The sequence below is a fragment of the Echiichthys vipera genome, assembly GCF_963691815.1.
Source record: "Echiichthys vipera genome assembly, chromosome: 13".
Lineage (NCBI taxonomy): Eukaryota > Metazoa > Chordata > Actinopteri > Perciformes > Trachinidae > Echiichthys > Echiichthys vipera.
This window is the reverse complement of record NC_139838.1, coordinates 14705956-14726643: the sequence shown is the minus strand read 5'-3', so window position 1 is coordinate 14726643 and position 20688 is coordinate 14705956. Positions and strand designations below refer to the sequence as shown.

The 20688-nt window shown below is 43.1% G+C and overlaps 1 protein-coding gene across 1 annotated transcript; it reads right to left on the bottom strand.

Annotated features, from left to right (window-relative positions):
* Positions 1-60: 60 nt before the first annotated feature.
* ankrd28a (ankyrin repeat domain 28a) lies at positions 61-20603 on the bottom strand. The gene is made up of 29 exons (XM_083925171.1): positions 20486-20603; positions 11524-11607; positions 10716-10794; positions 9641-9711; positions 8811-9011; positions 8559-8646; positions 8252-8394; positions 7980-8087; positions 7801-7905; positions 7078-7156; positions 6873-6987; positions 6591-6673; positions 6446-6509; positions 6138-6206; positions 5896-6036; positions 5673-5784; positions 5531-5557; positions 4992-5066; positions 4663-4864; positions 4421-4508; positions 4163-4280; positions 3847-4069; positions 3647-3734; positions 3475-3558; positions 3223-3371; positions 3034-3116; positions 1638-1720; positions 1457-1548; positions 61-1361 (listed from the first exon to the last, which is right to left on the bottom strand). The coding sequence occupies exons 1-29, from the start codon at positions 20510-20512 to the stop codon at positions 1063-1065; spliced, it is 3180 nt and encodes a 1059-aa protein (XP_083781297.1). The 5' UTR covers positions 20513-20603; the 3' UTR covers positions 61-1062.
* Between the last annotated feature and the right edge of the window lie 85 nt (positions 20604-20688).

Genomic DNA, 20688 nt, shown 5'->3' with positions numbered 1-20688 from the left:
AATCTCTTTATTCGTTCATTATTTAATCCACACAAACATTGCTCCGGTAGTGTTCATCCTCTGCCTGAAACTTGCTTGTTCCTAAAAAGGCAAAATTGATTGATTTCTCTCTTTCCTGCACGCGCACACACACACGCACGCACACACACACACACACACACACACACACACACACATACAGATACACACACACACACACACACACACACAGTGTCAGCCACTTCCCCCTGTTTACAGTACACAGACATTGAGTAGTTACAGCATTGCAAGTTCAAAGTTCCTTGAGTCGCTCATTCGGGTCATCAATCAATTGACTCCTGGACCAATCATACAGTAAATGGGTCTTACATCCACCTGCTGTTCTAATCAGCTTCCAACGATTCAGTGTCCACTTGGAATAAATTCATAGGATTCAATAGTGACTTCCTCTCCAGGGGTGGTTCAATAACAATGACCCAGCATTACTAGTGTGCGCGAGTGACAGCCATAAGTGTGTGCCGTGAAAGCTCCAAGAACTCAAAAGTACAGTAGGGAAAACAGTAATCAATCACTTGGTCCCATAAGATTGTCCCTGTTTTTCTTTAATCAATCGTGCGAAAAGAAAAAAGTAGTCCTCTGAGCTTTTCTTCAGTAGATGCTCTTCTAGTAATAGTTGAAGAAAAAACTGTGAAAGGGCCAAAAACCACTCGTGAAAATATCAGCAAAGAGTAGGAGCTTAAGGTCAAAAGAACAATATTGCTTTAAATTTGAATAGTCACAGGCCATTTTACCTACCATACAGTGATGCTGTATGAGAGAAATGTAGTGTGTTCACCTTATTCTATATTTTAGTACGTACATTGTTTTACATCCCCATGGGTATGCACCTGAAGGAAAGAAACATGGTTTACAATGAGGGTTATTTTTAGATTTGAAGAAGCTTACCTAAAAATAATCTGCACACTGGCTCTATTTTCTCGCTCTTTTCTCTCTTTCAGTTCCTTGTCAGTGGTCTGTTAAGGCTCCTGAGTGGCTGGCTCGCCTGCCAGTATTGTGGGGCTCCGTTCAATAGCAGGTATGTTCTCAGTACGTCTCAGAGTCTGAGTCATTCAGTTCATCGTCCCCCATGATGGAGGAGAGCGGGCGCTCCGTTCTGCAGTAGGAGGCGTGGTCAGGCCTCAGAGGCGGAGGGGTGTCAAAAGCCACGCCTTTGGAGACGTGGTTCTTGGTGGGGTGGTGGTTGATGACTGTCTGAGTAAGAGAATGTGCAGGCAAAGCTGCTATGGTGACCATAGGTGAAGTGGGCATCATGGAGTTGAGGATGAGTGCCAGACAGTCAGCCACGTCGCGGTTGGGGGCGCAAGCCAGAGCCGGAGTGTAACCTAGGGATAAGAGAACAAAATAGTTAGAATTGAACTCCAGAAGTACGTGTGAATAGTCCGGTGTGTGCTTCGTCAGCAGTTAGATGACGGCTGACCGTTCTCGTCCACCGCTAACACACTGGCTCCTTTCAACAGCAGCTCCTGGACGACCACTGTTAATCCCTGCCTGGCTGCTACATGCAGGGGCCTGAAAGAAGGTGGAACGAGATGTTAAAATAAATCAAGTCTGAACTCGCACGGCTGGGTATCTGTCTGCACAGTGGAAATAATACATACGTCTGGAGAGAAGTATTGGTGCAGTTGATGAGGTTCTTGTCACTGATCTTCTCCAGAATCAACAAGGCACCCGTCTCATGACCCTGAGAGGAACACAGAGCAACAAAATGAGCAACAGTGAAAATTCAGTATTATCATAGATGTCTTGCATCTCGTCTCATCTTCAACCGCTCATCTGGGGTCGGGTCGCGGGGGCAGCAGCTTTAGCAGGGGACCCCAAACTTCCCTTTCCCGGGCCACATTAACCAGCTCTAACTGGTGGATCCCGAGGCGTTCCTAGGCCAGTGTAGCGATATAATCTCTCCACCTGGTCCTGGGTCTTCCCCGAGGCCTCCTCCCAGCTGGACGTGCCTGGAACAGCTCCCTAGGGAGGTGCCCAGGTGGCATCCTTACTAGATGCCCGAACCACCTCAACTGGCTCCTTTCAACGCAAAGGAGCCAGTTGAGGTGGATGTTGAGGTAGATGTCTTGCACAATATGAAAAAAAATCGAAAAGCTTATTCATATTTATAATAAGCTCCAATTTTATTTTGTATATTTCTCACATGTGAACCCATAGCATCTACTTTTTTTCTGTCAACATGTATTGTAGTAAAAATCCACTTCTCAGGACATTTTGTAAAAAACTTTATATTACTGTATTCTACAGAATATAAGTCAGTGTTTTTTTCCTGGAAATCCGCCTGAAAAAGGGTGGGTGTCTTATCTTTAGGGTCTAGATTTTAAAGGCCAAGTAAGTGCCAACAAAGTAACAAACAAAGTATTAAAACTGGATTTATTCTGAAATGTTGTTATTTTTTATTGTTCAGAATTTTATAGAATATCCGCTGTGGTACTAGCATGCTTCTTTTTAAATAACCAAGGCACTTCAACAAAAACCTTTATCTTGGCCGCTAAAAAAAAAAAACAGTGAGACAAAATTAGAGAACAGTAACTATTGTGTCAGGAGAGAATATTTAAACAATCTTTTCTTAGGACTTTAGGATTCAAAAGTGAATAGGAAGTGTAGAGGCCACAGCTCTGAAAGACTTTAGCACATTTGCGCCCACAGGACATCACTAGTTTCTCACACAGCTCTGGTTTGTTCTTGGTCCATTCTTCTTGCAGTCTTTATCACAGTTCGGTAACTGTAGTGGGTTTCTTAGCCATTACTTTGTCGGCGAGAATTTTCCAGAGATTCTCTATGAGGTTAAGATCTTATTCTATTAATCTTAAAAAAGGGCAGTCGTCTTATAATCTGGGTTGTCTTATATTTGGGACAATACGGTAAATTCACAACTGGGTGATTATTTTTCTTGTCTTAGTCATAGATAGTTGGTGACATGTTAATATCCAGAACTTCCCATGGCCAGTGAAGAAAGAAAAAAAAGGCATTTCCTGTGTTGTAAATGGTTACCTTGCTGCAAGCCAGATGTAATGCTGTGTTCCTGTTTGTGTCCTGTAATGTGAAGTCTGCTTTAGCACTGCTCACCAACATCTCTGCAACACATACATGACAATGGTTACTACCCTCCGTTTTACTACAATGCCAAAGGTTTAGAAATCAATTCCAATAGTGTATCGATGTATCAGTGGGTGAACTGACCCACAGTATTGGTCTGTCCGTTTAGAGCTGCCAGCATTAGCGGTGTACTGCGCGTGTGTGTGTCCACAACATTTGCCTGAGCTCCGTGGCTCAGCAGAAGGGAAATGCACTCCACGTGGTCGGAAAAAGCTGCAGCGTGAAGGGGGGTCCTGTGTCGACAAGAACACAGTCGAATATAGCAGCAGAGCTTGTGCAGCCAAACAACTTTCCTTAAAAAACATGACGTCATTTGAGCCTGATTGCATCTCTCACCTGCCCTTGGAGTCTGTGCTGTTGACAATAGATGCGCCCAGGGAGTCGATTAACATCTCAGCCACTCCCTCGTTATCACTCATACTGAAATACACAAATCACAGTCACATTCCCTCAAACTAGTGTTTATCTACATAATAACAGTCATTGGTACAAACACACACTGTCTTACACAGCACAATGCAGTGGACTGAAAGCGTTGCCCATAATCTTCTTGAACACCTCCTGGTCCAACAGCACCTCCACACAAGCATCATAACCTAAAAAAACAAAGAGGAAATAGAGATACAAAGGGGGGTTGTGAATAGTAATTGGCTGTGGCTTCACACACAACAGCAGGTTTCTCGTGTGAGTCATGCTGTGTCCCAGTACCGTTGTAGCAGGCCCAGTGCAGTGGTGTGTAGCCCTGGTTGTCAGTGAGGTGTGTTTGAGTGTGTGAGGTGGTGTTGGTGTTCTGCAGCAGTGCGCCCAGGACGCCCACACGGCCGCAAGCGGATGCCAGATGAAGAGGGGAGCGGCCTCGGATGTCTCTGACACACACACTGGCCCCCCGCTGGAGGAGGGCCTCCACACTCTCCTCCTGGCCTGTCACCGCCTGTGTGAAAAATTAGCAAGTGGAAAATAATTATGATAAATATAATATACCAGAATACGTTGTAATGTTAGTGGGGGTGTGTGGATGCCTCACCCCTCGGTGTAGTGCCGTCCTCCCCCAGCGGTCTTGATTCTCTACACTGGCTCCTTGACTGAGTAGAGAGTACACACACTCTGTGTGCCCATTCAACACAGCCAACATCAGAGCAGTCCTGTACACAGTGTGGAAATATGACACAACAGTTATTTTTATGAAACTAGTTCAAGTAATCTCCTCAAAGAGAAGCATAATAATCTAGGGGAAAACTTCCAACCTAAGCTATTTTGTTTATGCACACACATACACACTCACTGTCCGTTGGCGTCCTGTATGTCCACATTTATGTGTTGGTCGTTATTGTTCATGAGCAGGCGCAGGCACTCTGGGTGGCCATTCATAGCTGCGGCAGATGGACACACACATGCATGACTCGTTTTTTCTAAAAGCAACAACATGTTCTCTATTTTAAAAGCCTTTAAATAAACCTCATTCATGTGATGTAAAGGTGTCGTATCCAAACAGTTTACAGTGGTTGTATGTGTCTGCATGTATACCTGCAGCATGGATGGCTGTCTTTTTATGTGTGTAGTCACGGGACATGGGTGAGGAGCCATGGTGAAGCAGCAGGGAGACACACTCCTGGTGACCCTTGGAGCTGGCCAGGCTGAGAGGGGTGCGGCCCTCTGGGCTGCAAACATCCACTTCCAGTAGGGACGATAAGAGAACCTCTAAAGCTCCACAGTGTCCATGGTAAGCCTAAATCAAGGGACCACACACTTCTTTATGTCTAATGGTAATAGATCTGGCAGAGACAGTGTTATCCTGTGTTTGTGTGTGAGAGACAAACAGACTAATACAGACACAGACACATCCTTGAACTCACCGCCAGGTGGAGTGGACTAACAGGGGCCTGGCTCTCTGTGTCAGCCAGGAGGTCTGTCCCTGATGTCTCCATTAACTGAAATAGAGAAATGGTTTCAGATCACGCATGCGCACATGACAAGTCACTGCCTCATTAAAGTTGCACAGAAAATAGGCCATGGTCATTGAAAGAGATGTTAGGGCTGCCACAAAGAGTTTTAGGTTAATTATTTTTGCAAAATGCATACATTGACCTACTTATTGCTAGCAAACCAATAAACCTTTTCAAAGTTGTAAACATAAACATACTAAATGTGTCCAGGTTTGATCCCTGTTGCAGTGAATGTGAATGACATCAACTGACAGGAAGTTAACAAGGACCATGGCTGTTGCCGAGCGACGGCATTCCATTAAAAAGGTCAATAAGAACACAGTTGAGGTTTCACGGTAGCTAAATCTGCCCTGCCAGATGATCTATCCACTATGTTCCCCATCTGCCCAACAGAGGGCACTACCTACAAAGATTCAATCAATGGAAGGGCGCTGGAATTTCTTTCTTACCACATCAAGAGGTGTTTCACTTGCCATCTGAAAGAAACACAGACAAAGACTGTCTATGATACCATGACAAGTGTACTTGTGTGCTGAAGTGATCAGATTTCCTGACCATAACAACATATTTCCATGTGGCAGCTGTACACACCAGTTCCAGGCAGAGTGTGCGTCCGTAAGCTGAGGCATAGTGTACTGCACTGTAACCCTGTTTGTCTCTCACCCCTGGATCAGCATCGTTCCTCAACAGGTACTCCACACACCTGACAATGACAAAGAGATGAGAATTCTTTTTTCTTTAAAGCTTTCATCTGACACCAAGCATTCTTCGATAAACTTAACTACAAACGGTAATAATTAGCAATAGAACGCACTTTCCATCAGTGTCAGCTGCAGCAGCATAGTGCAGGGGACTGCAGCCTCTCTGGTCCAGTTCATTGATGCTTGCCCCAGAGCCCACCAAGGCAAACACACACTGGTAGTTACAGTTGGCTGATGCATAGTGTAGTGGAGTCCTGGGATGGGGACATCAGCTATTATTTATGCCAGTAGGAACTTCATACTCTTCTCTAATTTATATTAGCATTCCTAGAATTAAACAACATGTATGTCTTACCTTCCAAAGTTGTCTTTCCTGTTAAAGTCCGCTCCTATGTTTAACAGCAGGTTCAGACACTCCAGGTTCCTAGTTGGAGAGACAGATTTAATAGTGCTGTTTTGTTGACAAATCAATCTTTTGTAATCAAATGAATGTATAATATGTCAGTGCCATGAGATGACCCCCCCCCCCCCCCCAAAAAAAAACAAAAAACAAAAAAAAAAACAAAAGGGTGAACGCTGTTCAATACAGAACAAAAAAAGCATGAAATATGCACAGAAATGAAACAATAGTAAGGAAGGCCAGGAGCAGGAATGATGACTCACCCTCCAGCTGCAGCAGCATGTAGACAGGTCCTTCCAAAGTCATCAGGGGTGTCTATGTCAAACCCTGCGAAAATATGCCATCAGCATCAATTAGGATGTCAACTAGGTGATTCCAGTGAGAAGAATGGTGCCAGCATGAATGTACCTGAGGACAGCAGCTTCCTGCAGCAATCTGAGAAGCCACTGAGAGCTGCCAGGTGTAGAGGGAACATCCCATGAATGCCTCTCCTGAAAAGATTTAAGGCAGTGAAGCCATAACAGGAGGGTAAGGTGTCAAAACAAAAACTCGTTGAAAGAATAGTTTATTCAGAGTTTTACCATCTCTAGCTATCAAATTGTTCCCTTTTATTTGTGCTTCTTATTACTAAGGCACAGATTATATTCAGTGGGAAAAGAGACAGATGATTAAATGTCAATCGTTACTAACTTGGCTGTGTTGGCTCCGTGTTTGATGATCGCTGTGATGATGAGCTCATGGCCGTATCGGGCAGAGATGTGAAGGGCAGTGTTTCTGCTCTTGTCCTCACAACCAATCTCAGCTCCTACACGCACATAAATACAAGGGTATTTGTGTGCATGTTTGTTTCAACACCCAGGCATGAAACAGACAACACACTGTTGAGGGCTCTCACCATTTTGAATGAGGGCCTGAGAGCAGGAGAACCTTCCGTGGGTAGCCGCCATGTGGAGGGGAGTCTTACCATCCTTACTCTGGAAAGATGGAGGGAGAGACAGTGGAGAGAGTGGGAGAAAGATGATGATTATGACTTTCTGGAGCGTTTAATAGAATATATTAATGTTGCTGTGCATGACGTACAGTTAAGTACCAGTTTGGGAAGCTGACTCAACTGTGAGTCTAACACAGTATTGTTAGAAAGCTTTCTTCAACCCCCTTGTGGATTACACACACACACACACACACACACACACACACGTCCACACACATATTCCCTGAACAGCTTGTAGCCTCAGGGAGCCACCCCTCCTCCCCCATCATCTTCCATATGGCCTTGCATCTTGAGGCTGCGGGGACCTAATGTCAGTTTCCATCACTGCTAGCAAAGTGTTGACAACACTGTCAATTCAACCTTCGACTAGATACTGGGCAGCATACACATCCGTAAGACATTTTCTTTGTTCTTTTGACGTACAAGCGATGCATACACTCATTACAGTCATACACATTCTCACGTTGTAAGGTGGGTGAAGTGTCTTGCCCAAGGACACAACGACCATGACACAAGTAGGGCAGGGTGGGGCTCGAACCGCCGACCCTTCAGACATCTACCAACTGAGCCAGAGCCACCAGTTAAATGTGTGTGTTTGTATGGAAGTGTATTTGCATACGGACACACCCGCATGTTGATGTGAGCCCCGTGGGCCAACAGCAGCTCCTGGCACAGCGCCCCCTGGCGTGAGGAAGAGGCAAAGTGGAGAGCAGAAAAACCCCTCTCATTCACCTAAAGAAAGGTACCGAACAAAACAATTAAACACACACACACACACAATCTCGTACAGAGAGACGCGCACACACCTGGTTGACGTTGGCCCCTGCCTCGATAAGCTCGCTGACCACCACATCCTGTCCATTGTAACACGCCAAATGAAGAGGAGTGTTGCCATAGCCGTTCATCTCGTTGACCTATGTAAGGAGAGAATATTTGTATATTTTTGCATTTTATAGACTGACTATACCTTGACAATTTACAGTTAAAGATATATCAAGGTGCAAGGGTCATGGCACAATATATACACATTAAGGACATTGCTACTGCATGTACTGTATATGCATGTGTCTGTACTCACGTGGACCCCCAGGCCCAGCAGGTAGTGCACTGTGCTGCTCATGCCACTAGAGGCAGCTGCATGGAGTGGAGTGTATGCCTTTTTGTCCTTGCAGTCAACCTCTGCCCCACTGGCCACCAGTAACTTCACCACCTCCAGGTGACCTAAAACAGAGGAGGGAGGGGGAGAAATAACATGAGTCAAATTCAAATAAGACAGGAACTATCTATATTTATGGTAGTGACAACGAGGGAGAGACAGAGGCTTCATCTAGTCCGATTAAAAAAAAGTGTGTTTGCATTAGAACCGCACATTATAACACTCTCACCCATGTAGGCTGCCCAGTGGATGGCTCTCCTGTCCTTCTTGTCAAATGCATTAATGTTGGCTCCTCTGGACAGCAGCAACTTCACCATCTAACACACACACACACACACACACACACACACACACACACACACACACACACACACACACACACACACATACACACACACACACATACACACACAATTAACTACAGTAGGTGCTGACATGTACAGTATGTGAGTGTCTTTACTACGCACAGTAAGAGACCCACCTCTACATGTCCACTGAAGGCAGCATGGTGCAGAGCCGTGCGTCCCGCCCGGTCAGATACGTTGACGTTGCTGAGCAGTGGGACCAACGCTTCGGCGCAGCGTACCGCCTTGTTGCTAGCTGCGACGTGGAGTGGCGTCTGCCAGTTCTTGTCACGGGCGTTGACGTCTGCACTGTGCTTCAGCAACACTGCCACTGCATCCTGGGTGGAGAGTGAGCATGAGTCAGAGTGGCAGAAACAGGGTTTATTTGCGTATATTCCCGACTGTACTAGCAAAGTACACGTTGATGTGCACAGGTGGCTATGTGTGGGTAGTTATAGAAGTCTTTGCTATTCTTAGGGGGCTTTCATGCTCACAATAGCACTGAGACGGTGAAACAACGCAAGGGGCACTGTTTGTGTGGGCATGCTGCCCAGGACTAAGCCAAAAAGGTAAGGAGATTCTGAAGGTTTATCAAATACCAGCAAGCTGCACAGTGTTTTATCCCTTTAAGGCCACAATGTACAAATCTGTAAACCCATCTCATGTTAGCAAGGTAGCTACAAGATATCCTATCTAGTATGTGTGTTGCTCCACTAACCTGTGTTTTCTGCTCCCACAGTGGTTTCACTAATACGAAAGAAGAAGTATTTTTGTTGCAGTGATATTGTCAGTGTGTAAGCCCCCCTTAGTAGAGTTGAATTTGCCTTATCAAACAGGGCCTTCCTGAAGGTATGAAAAGCTGTAATAATTGTTTATATATACATCTCACATAATTACAGTGGAATCACAGGAGCACAGTACACATAAGCACGTGTGTATGTGTGTGTGTGTGTGTGTAATATGTTACCTCACTACAAGAGGCGACAGCTCGGTGAAGAGGAGTCAACCACTTGTTATCTTTGGCATTAACTCTGGCTCCTTGGATGAGAGAAGCAGAGTGAGCGAGAGAGAGAGAGAGACATTAGAGATTAGTCAACAATAGCAGACACAGCAAAGACAAATATGGGAACCTGTAAAAAAAATAAGATAATTTAAAGATAAATTAAAGGCTCAAGATACCTACCTGTAAATGAGAGAAGTAATTTGAAGAGTAAAAAGCTTAGATACAAACTAAGAGTTTTAGAGGGCTCTTTATATGACTTATGGCCTTCAGGGCTTTCTGATATCTTGTTAGGTTTAGGCAACACAATTATTTGGATGGGTTTTTGGAAAAGATCATGGTTTGGGTTAAAATAGACCATGTCTGATGGCTAACTTCTCCCAACAGTTCCAACAGTGCCTGGAAGATATAAAACTCCCATGGTCCTCTTTGGCACAGCTTGGGGGTTAAAATAGCCCTGAAGCTGCACCTGTTGCTTGCTCTTCACATTATTGAGAAACAGTGAACACACACACACACACACACACACACACACACACACATACACACACCCCTTCTACTCTATGCTTGTGTTAGGGTTAGGGGTGGCCCCAACCCGATGTGTTCAGCTGACGTCACAGAAAGTCAAGCCAACATAGACCCTATCAGATGATTGATAAATCACGAGAGGGTGACAACCCCCCGGAGAAGTGAGCAGACCCACGGGCAAAACATTACTAAAGGAACAGAGAGCAGCATCTGGGGAATAGGAACAGGCACTGACTTTAAAGAGTTTAGGAAAGCATGACAGATCTTTTGGCATTATCACTCAAATCATGCGATTCTTCAAACAGGTCAAAAAAACAGATGAGAATTTGTGTGCAGTTCAGTTTGACCTGGTTCAAATTTTAAAAGCAGACAAATACATTACCAGGACCAGATGGACGCATACATGAATGGTTGCTAACAGTCAATGTGGCTGGATGAGTTAGCTTTCTAGCAGAATTGATACTAGAGGTGGATGGATGGCTGAACAGTTATATAGCTGGGTTGCAATGTTTACCTGAGAGGATGAGCAGTTCAATGATCTCAGCGTCTCCCAGGTAGGCCGCAGCATGCAGAGGCGTCCTCTTCTCATTGTCCTGACAGGAGATCCCAACATACAGAAAAACACTAGTTTAAGCATGTGTGTTATTGAGAAACGTGCTCACACATAAATACACATCATGATGAGCATTCTTGACATGCCCCAAAATATAATCTTTAGTCTTCTCACTGTTGCAGACCACAAGAAACATGAGACTAGAGCCACAGGGAGAGAAATGTCTCAATGTTCCCTTGCCTTCTTCATTTCGCTCCATCACTTCAGTACACTCTGCTGCTGTATCCCCCACCGCCCTCAGCGCAATAGAGAGCAATCAACAGAGTGGGGCTATAAACAAATGTCATATGACTGCAATAGGCCTGGGCCAGGGTTGCTGACTCCAGAGGACTCAGTGTGATGACCCCAGCACTATAGACCCACACGGTCAGAGGGGAAAAACAAAGACTCTGAAAACAGAATGCGGTGTAAACTGAGGAAACGTATACAGAAAGACTAGAGACAGCGAGTGATATCAGGTGAAGGTTATGCCCTTAAATGATAGGAGAGTGTTATGAACGGTTCATGTGCAGTGCCCTTATAGACGGCTATATAAGATGGAGTGAGTCGATTAATAGTAGCCTGCTGGCTTTCTGCTGCTCTCCCTGGTGGTTTTTTATGTTGCGGTGTGTGAAGCTACAGTGTGAAAAGTAAACACACAGTGGGAGCAATCAGAACGAAATCATCTATATTATGGAAACAGGGAAATAGCAATATGAGTGTGACCTACCTGAATGTTGACATCCTCTTTCTTGAATATGAGGGAGCGAACTTCATCCGGGTCCACGTTGAAGATGGCTCTCAACAGAGACGGCTACAGAGACAAGAAAAGGACAAGGAAATGTACACTACTACAGACTCAATTTGCAAGGCAGTCATTTTCAATGCTGACAACTGTGTAATCGGGGAGAGTTACAAATGGGAGAGTATCACCCATAGACACTATAATCCTGAACTGGGAGAGAGCCATATGTCACGAATGGCTATATATCACCAATTTGTTTACGACAGTAGCAGCTGCATCATACATATATATATATATATCACAAACACACACACACACACACACACACACACACACACACACACACACACACACACACACACACACACACACACACACACACACACACACACACACACACACACACACACACACACACACACACACACACACACACACACACACACACACACACACACACACACACACACACACACACACACACACCATTACGTAAATGTTTGAGTTTGTAAGGGGTTGAAGCTGCGCCCTCTTGCCATGTGGTACGAGGCCAGCTGATAAGAATGTAAATAGCAGTGTAAAAGACAAGTGGAGCCATTTAAACAAGTTATACAAGGTACACGTTCTTAAAAAGAGATGACACAATTCCCCAGAAGAAAGAAGCTGCAAATGATCGAGATACATAAACAAACTGAGCACACCTCTTTAATACTATTCACAATGTAGTTTCATTTATGTACGTCTGTTTACGTGCATGTAAACAGTTGGCAAGAGCATGGTGCCTGATACTGAGTGGGATTTGTAAACCCTGTTGCTCAGTAGTCATCATAAACCTTCAATAGGTATTGGTGGGCAACAAAAGAGCCATTCAAGAGTCCATTCAAATTAAAGGTGAAGGAAGTAACACTATTTCAAGCTCACAATTCATTTCGGGACACTGGGTTCAAAATACAGTACTCTTGTGACGTTTTTGTGTTTATGGTCAATTTATTGTCTTTGTGACTTCAATTCTATAATGGATAACAAATAAAGCATTGAACCTTGAAATTAATTTGTCTACAACAGAACTTTGGCCTACATTTTGTATTTTTCCCTACATCATCTTAAAAAACACACGGCCGCTGTTACTGTCTGTGTGTAAATATTCTGTTACACGCAGCAACATTTGCAATTACAATATATTGCTGAACAATAATCTGCAAAACCATAACTTGCTAAATTAATTGGCTCATCATTAAATCCCACTCAGATCTGAGTGACAGAGAGATTCTGATCTATTTATAACAACGCTACTCTCACTTTACTCTATGTCATTACAACAAACAATTTCCTTGTTTTAACATGGTTGAATAAGTAATTAGTCTTTGAATTTTAACTATGACATAATATTGATATTGAATTGTGCATTCCCTTGCACTGCACCATTATTGAGAATGCACACACATTACAAACAAACACAAACATAGGTGAGGATGTTGATTTAGGAGATGTTGGGAGAGACTACCATCAAGTACTGTGGGTCTCATAGATAATATTTTGTCACACATACATCTTTCCCCAGTGCAAGCTGTGCTATTCAGTACTATGCAAGTACTATGATGATCTGCTCTTTACATTCAGCCTCTCTCAGTTTTCCCAATCACTCTCTCATTTCGTCCCAACTAAAAATAAGTGGGGCATGTCTGCATCTGTCTCATGCCAATTACACTGATGCATCTATTCCAGAGATTGGGGAAGGTAGATACAGACTAAGAACACAAATCCTTGTCATCAGAGTCCGCACATCCTCTCTGGCTTTCCCCCTTCACGGTGTAAACTTAAAAGAGCAGCTTTCATAGGATGAAAACACAGGCTTCAATTGCAACCTTGCCCTGGAGACTACAAAGGCCAAAGCTTTGCTGATAATCTATACAAACCAGCAGTCATCTCATGGCTATATTGGTGACTGAATTTGGTGCTATATATTTAGAACAGGATGACAGGTGTTGGCAGTGCATTGTATTTTTGTGCAATGGAAAGTGCAATTATGCACTTCAGCACATGGTTAAACTTCAGGCCAGGTGTCAGAAGTGCATTGGTCTGGTTAAAACCCAGGTAAATTATGTCATTTGCACACAAAACTGTATATAAACCTTAAAGATGGCCGCTGAATCAGCAAACTGTAATTCAATCCATAAGGAACAAAACAGAAGGACCCATCTCTCACCTTGTCCTCCTGGGCAGCAGCCCTTCGAGAGGCATGATGGGATCTGCGGTCAGGGGATGATTTGGGCCGGGGAGGTGGAGGTGGAGGTGGAGGTGAAGAGGAGGGCTCATCCTCCTCCACCTCCTCCAGCACCACGATACAGACACGACTAGCCCGCTCTGACCGCATCAGGAACAAACACTCACACACACCAACGCGATCACTCACACGCTCTTTCCCTCACACATACACACAAATAAATACACAGTGTTCCCTCTTACATATGTGTGCAATTCAGGAACACAAAGGTCAGCAATAAATCCCATAAACAGTGATTCCCTCGTGAACAAACACTGCACATCTTCATGTAAAATCCAATGTGAAATCCAGCTCTGTCCTCTATCTGTCAGTGTTGCTTTGCTGCATGTCTCCTTTCTTCCTCTCTCTAGCCAACACTTGCACTCTCTGTGAGCAGCGGTAGCGGAGAGACAGCAGGGAATTCCTCTGCGTAATGGTGGCGGTAAGCGGCATGCGGCAGAATGAGCTTAGGCTGCCTAGCAGCGCACAGGAAGCTACATATCCTCACTGCTGTGCTGCAGCCAGGAACACACACATATACACACGTCAGAGGCACACACACACACACACACACACACACACACACACACACACACACACAGACCCTGTGATTAGCGTGGACGGGGCCACAGCCGCCAATGTATGAGTGGGCATGCGTCGCTCGTTTCAGGCAGACTGCTGAAGCCAGCTCTTTGAAAAGAAGAGGCAGAGAGGGGGAGAGGAGGGGGAGGTGAGAGGGAGAGACACACACACACACACACACACACACACACACACACACACACACACACACACACACACACACACACACACACACACACACACACACACACACACACACACACACACACACACACACACACACACACACACAGGCACACAGGGAGAGAGAGAGAGCTAGATGGACATAGGCTGAGAGAGAAAGGGAAAGTGAATGGAAAAGGGGCATAGGAATAGAACATGAGAGAGACAGAATAGTTGTAGGCAGGCCAGGAACCTAGAGCACTACAAAACAAAGAAACCTGAAGATGAATGGAGCAAAGGACAACGAGGGGGCCAACGGGTTACAGAAAGTTAACCAAGAAACAAAATAGTTAAAAATCGAGAATGTAAAGAAGGAAGAAGTGCTGAATTAAAAGAAAGTTAGTTCCTTCTTGTGATGCCTGATTGTTGTTATCAGCTCACTTGCTAAACAGTGCCGATCCAAGAGTCCCATCTGAGTTCACTAAAGTGTAATAACAAAAGTGTAGGCTACGTGGAGTGATGGATGCTACAGTAGAGAATGATTATGCAGCTCTATTGATTCTTTATTAAAAGCCCTGATATCTTCAGCAACCAATTCCATGTTGTTTGTTGGGAGATCCAAAATCCAAATATGAACCTGGAAATTACTATATGTCCCTTTTTAAGGGATATTTTGAGGTGGTGTTGTATGAAGTAACTATCCATAGTCAGTGTCAGTAGATGACGTCCAGCGCACACCCAGTTTGGAGGCGGTCCTGTCGCCCTTATGTGTAGCAATACAGCTGTGAAAATATTCTAAATGTAGCGTGCACTTACACTGATAAAGATTTATGCAAGTCTTTTTATATGTGGCTAAAGTATACTTTTGCTGCTGTCCCCATCCACAGCAGTACAGGACTCAATCAAAAATTGAAACCCACATAGCATGGTAAAAACAAAACCATATGCACAACGTGTTGTTTTTAGAATTTGCTAAATAAGATTTAACTGGTCTGCATCATCATAAAGTTGGTGCCAAAAAAAGAAGTGGCCTTTTTTGTAAATGTGAGGGAATAAAAGAAAATGGATACCAGATCAGTGTGTGTGTGTGTGTGTTCCAGTATCCTTATTGTTGTATTGGTGGCATGGCTTCAAAAGTTCCCATCTCCTCATTATAAAACTGAAACAAAGTGGCTTTGTCAGAGAATGTGAGGGTAGCTAACAAGACCAGTCTGTACGTGCATGTCTGTGTGGGTGTCTCAGTCTCCTTCATATTCAACACAGATCCTAAAAAGAGCAATCTTGCCAAGCCACACAACCCCATTAACTCAGAGGGAGGGACGGTGCGAGGGAGAGCGAATGAGAGAACGATTTAGTTGGATGGAGCCTATCTGCAGGCCAAAATTTCGAGTTTAATGGACTTACCATTTAAAAACTTAATAAGAAACACAGCCTAACAATCTTTCTGCTCATGCAGCCACTGAGTTTACATTAGATTTGCCTCAAAGGCACAAACAAAGAATTATGTTTGGAAAGCAAAGTACATAAACAGACAATCAATGTTTTGTCTATCCTACTTGCTAGCACCGGGGATACGCTTAGGAATATAGCCCTAAGACGTTTACAGAGCATATTTGTTGCCATCTCCCAAACAGAAGCAAATCCTTGTTTGAACCGTGCAGGGTTGGGAATTGATAAGCTTTATAGATTGACACTTGAGTGCATAGAGAGTGTCAAATACATGGCATTCCTAGACTTTATGCCCAATTTTCAGCATATTGCTGCTGTTCCAACCCTTACTAGGAATTATATACGTTTACAGACATTACAAGCAGTACTGTAACTTTCTTATGTGAAATGAAGGCACCCATTGGACCGTTTCTTTTCCATTTTGTGATATGCTTTCATGAGGCAGGCAGAGCTCAAATAAATGCCTGCTCCATTAATGCTAAACTGGTGCTCCGATACAGTAATGGAAAACATACAGAAGGTAAACCCAATCTCACCACCACAACAACAACAAAAGCAAGTAGACCTGACATTATCACAAATACCAACAAATAAAAATCCAATACAAACCCTGGGCTTTACTTTATGTGAGAGATCCAACGTGACAATGCGCATATATAAGAGAAAGTATGCACCTTGCATCAACCTTTGCTCTGACCCTGCGACAGGATGCACTGCGTGTAATATAATCCCAGTCCAGAAACGCACAAAGGCCGCCACGTGAATGTGTCCTGGGACACATACACAGACAGCAGCTGGGACGATGCTAACACCAAGAGATTTCAAAGCTTTTAAAATCCAAAGAGGGCGATCCGTACTAAAGCTTTGTTGTACTAACATTATATGGTATGCACACCAGGACATGCTATTCATTACATGCTTTGCCTAAATTGTAAATAGAGGATGAGTCATCGACATCACATGGTTCTGATGTCGAAGTTTGAATGCACCAAAAACACACTGATATGAAATTGCTACACGTCAGACCGTGAAAAAGCAGCTCATTTTGACTTGTGGATGGCACCACTTTTCATTGTATGGAATTTGTTCTTACATTTAATATAAATTTAAATAAAAATTTTGGTGATGTCTGATGACCAATGTTGGCTGAATCTAGCAGAGTCACAGTCATTATATGATTCATTTAATGGAAAAGCAGCTGGACAGTGAAGCATTGGGACCTTAAGCAATTGTTCTGTCAGTATTCTGTGCAGATTCCACTTGTGCACAAACAAGATGTTGCATGCATGGTGCTTAGAGGCTCTTTGGCTACCAGCCACTATCAGCTATTGCTAATGTATTCATCATGGACACATCGAAAAAAGCCCTGGGCAAGTGTACACAACAATACAATAATTTAATCTTACTGCTCATTTCTGTCCTATACAGTCACACATGTTTTATCTTATACATTTCCTCTACATGTAACTTATCTGAACATTCTCTGAATTTTATTTGACATGTATTCTTACATCTACCTCACACATGTTTGACTAAGAGTTTATTTCTTACTGTTTATTGTTTTATTATACCTTTTGTACTTATTTAGCTAGGGGTTTATTGGTTATCCTATACTGTATTTTTTATACCTCCCTTGTATTTTTGTAAGCTGCTGGAAACTTCCTTGCAGGAGTCATCCCAAAGGATCAATAAAGACAAGTCTAAGTCTAAGTCTAAGTCCAATACAGTCTATTTTGCCTGAAATTCCGCTTTCATTGAGTGGGTTCTCTTGAATGCCTTTACCATCTCTCTCTCCGGGGTCATACCCTGGTTAGGACACTCTGCATGCTCTAAAGAAGAGGTGCCCAATCCTGCTCCTGGAGAGCTACTGCCCTGCATGTTTTAGGTTTCTCCCCGCTCTAACACACCTGAGTATAATGATGTTCTCGCTATCAAGCAGCTGAAGCTTGTCACAGGTTTGATAATCATTAGTCAGGTGTGTTGGTGCAGGGATAAACCTAAAAATGCAGGGCAGTAGCTCTCCAGGAGCAGGATTGGGCGCCCTTGCTCTAAAGGTATTGGATGCCCTCTAGAGGACAAACAAGACCATTTGCCAAAAGTGACACACTGACTTCCGTCCCTCTGAAAGGGACTATTTTTGTCCCTTTGTCAAGTTCTCTGTCAGCAAGCACTACAGAGAACAATGGAGAATAGAGAGGGGGATCTAATCACACACACAGTCTTCCGTTTTGTTTTAGCTTGCCTGTCCAGAAGACTGGTCAGACCGGGAGAGGGCAGAGCTGCATCACTGACCCACTTTGACTGAAGTACCGAACTCCAAGGTTAGAAAAGGAAATCTTAATATAACCATCTATGCCATTTCTAAACCCACACACAATATGGTTTCTATTTCTAGCACTTCTTCTTTGTCATAATTACTAACAACTAACAGTTGTTTTTATTAAATTATTTCCTAATCCATTATTATAATATTCATGGATAAATTATTTGTGATGCATAAATGTAGTGTAAATGTAATAAATGATGCCCAACGCCTATCAAAAGTTAACAGAACCAAAAATCGCTTTAAAAGGCTAGTTTTGTCTGTCTAGTCACAACAATTGCACTAAATTTGCTAAAGGTAAAGGAGAGGAGAATGCAGAATGTTGTATCCAAGAAATATTTGGCATTTTTACTTAATAATGTAAAAACAATTAATAATTCTAGAATTTCACAGTTTCTGTTGATTGACACATCGGCTTACTAAATTATTTTCCTAATGAGTTACCTCCCTCTAGCTGCCAAGCACAACATACAACTAAACTAAATGGTCAACTAACAAAATAACTTGTTGGACAAAAAAAACAAATGTTTAAATCCTCTGTTTTGTTACTGGTGCATGTGTCAACTACAACGCCTTGTGTATCACACTACCTTTAGGTCCCAGCAGCGCTTTTAACAACTGATTTAAGCGTGTGGAAAGTGTCTAATTCATGACCACAGCTGGAGACTTTAGAACCAGCACCACCTGCTATTTCAGTCTGACAGCTTTTCTTATCTCCAGCAACAGGTGACTGCCCACAGCTGCTTCGGAGAAAATGTGCAGGGAGCTGAAATAGACAGCTGACAAAGCAAACTCCCTGCATAGAAAATCGCCCTGCGGTCAGATAATTCGGAAATATGTTATCCAATTCAAAATTATACGTTTCACCAACTTCATTGACTTTACAAGGTTGCGGCATAATACTGGTAGGCCTACTGCAAGCTGCTGACTAAGTAGCATTAGCAGTGCAAGGATACAGCAAGGTTAGCCTGTGGCAAGCGGTTTCAACATTTAACATAGCTGGACTGGATATGTATGATATCAGATATCTGCAATTCAATTCTCCCTCATCAAAAAGAGCACTTCAGATATCCACAATGACATCTTCCTATCTACAAATATCCACAGCATCATTCTTACTATGAATGCCCTCACTTTTGCTATGCATGTGTATTGGGCTTTTAATTCTTTATAATACATTTTTGAATCTATAATGATCATTCTGGATATCTGTGATGTAATTCTTATTAGGAAGATATTTCAAATATTTACAATCAAATTGTTACACGTCATAATCTTAATTTCAGATATCCCAAATGCAAATCCAGATATCCATATTGTAATTTTGTCCAAAATACATTCTGACTGGTAAAAATGTCATTACAGTTATGCACAACTCCAACTTTCCTAGTAAGAATTACATTACAGGTATCCAGAATGTTGAGTCTAAATGTCTAAAATGTAATTGTAGATCTCTAGAATTGAAAGCCCAATACGCACGAATAGTAAAAGTTACGTCATTTGTACAAAGAAAGATGTTGTGGATATCTAAAATGAAAATTGTAGATAGAAAGACTGTCATTGCGGATATCTTAAATTATCATTCAGACTTGTCAGAACCATATTTTGACTGGGAGAAATTTTATTATGGATATCTAAAATGTGATTACAGATAAGAGTGTGATTCGATTATGTGATAACCGCTTGCCATAGTTAGCCACCCTTAACCTCGTAGCTATCCAGCTGTGTTCACAAGTCCATCACCACCACAAACAACAACAAACAGCAACAGTGAGAAACACCATAGAAACCGACCATAGACTTGACATGGCAGTGGCCGTTTGAACCGAACTAAGTTAACGTAACTAGGGCAACAGGTGATATGACGTTGGCACGCTCTAACGTCAACTGGTTTTCTGTTAACTAACAGTTTGTTTTACCGCTAGCAAGTTAGCTAACATGTATCAGTTGACATTAAGTGGAACGTTACAAACCTAACTTGAGCAACATTAGCTTAGCTATTAACTAGATATTTGTCTTGATAAAGTCCATATACCACATAAATAAAGGCCACTGTTTAATCTTAGTAAAGTGAAGTTAAAATGAACTAAAACTTACACTGACACGACGAGTTAACTGAACGTTAAATGTTAGTTACTAATTAGTAATAGCTAGTTAAATGTCGTTACCTGGTCTTGTAGCTTCAATACAGCCATAATCCCAGTGTAAAACCGAAAGGAGGCAGTAACCCGCCCCACCGGGAGTAACTGTAAATGAACCGGGGAAACTAAACGAGGACCGACTCTCCGGAGCGGAGTCAAACGGTGCAGCCCGTCTCCCCACCACCCCCCTTTACTTCCTTCCTGCCTGCCGTGGACATACTCACCACATC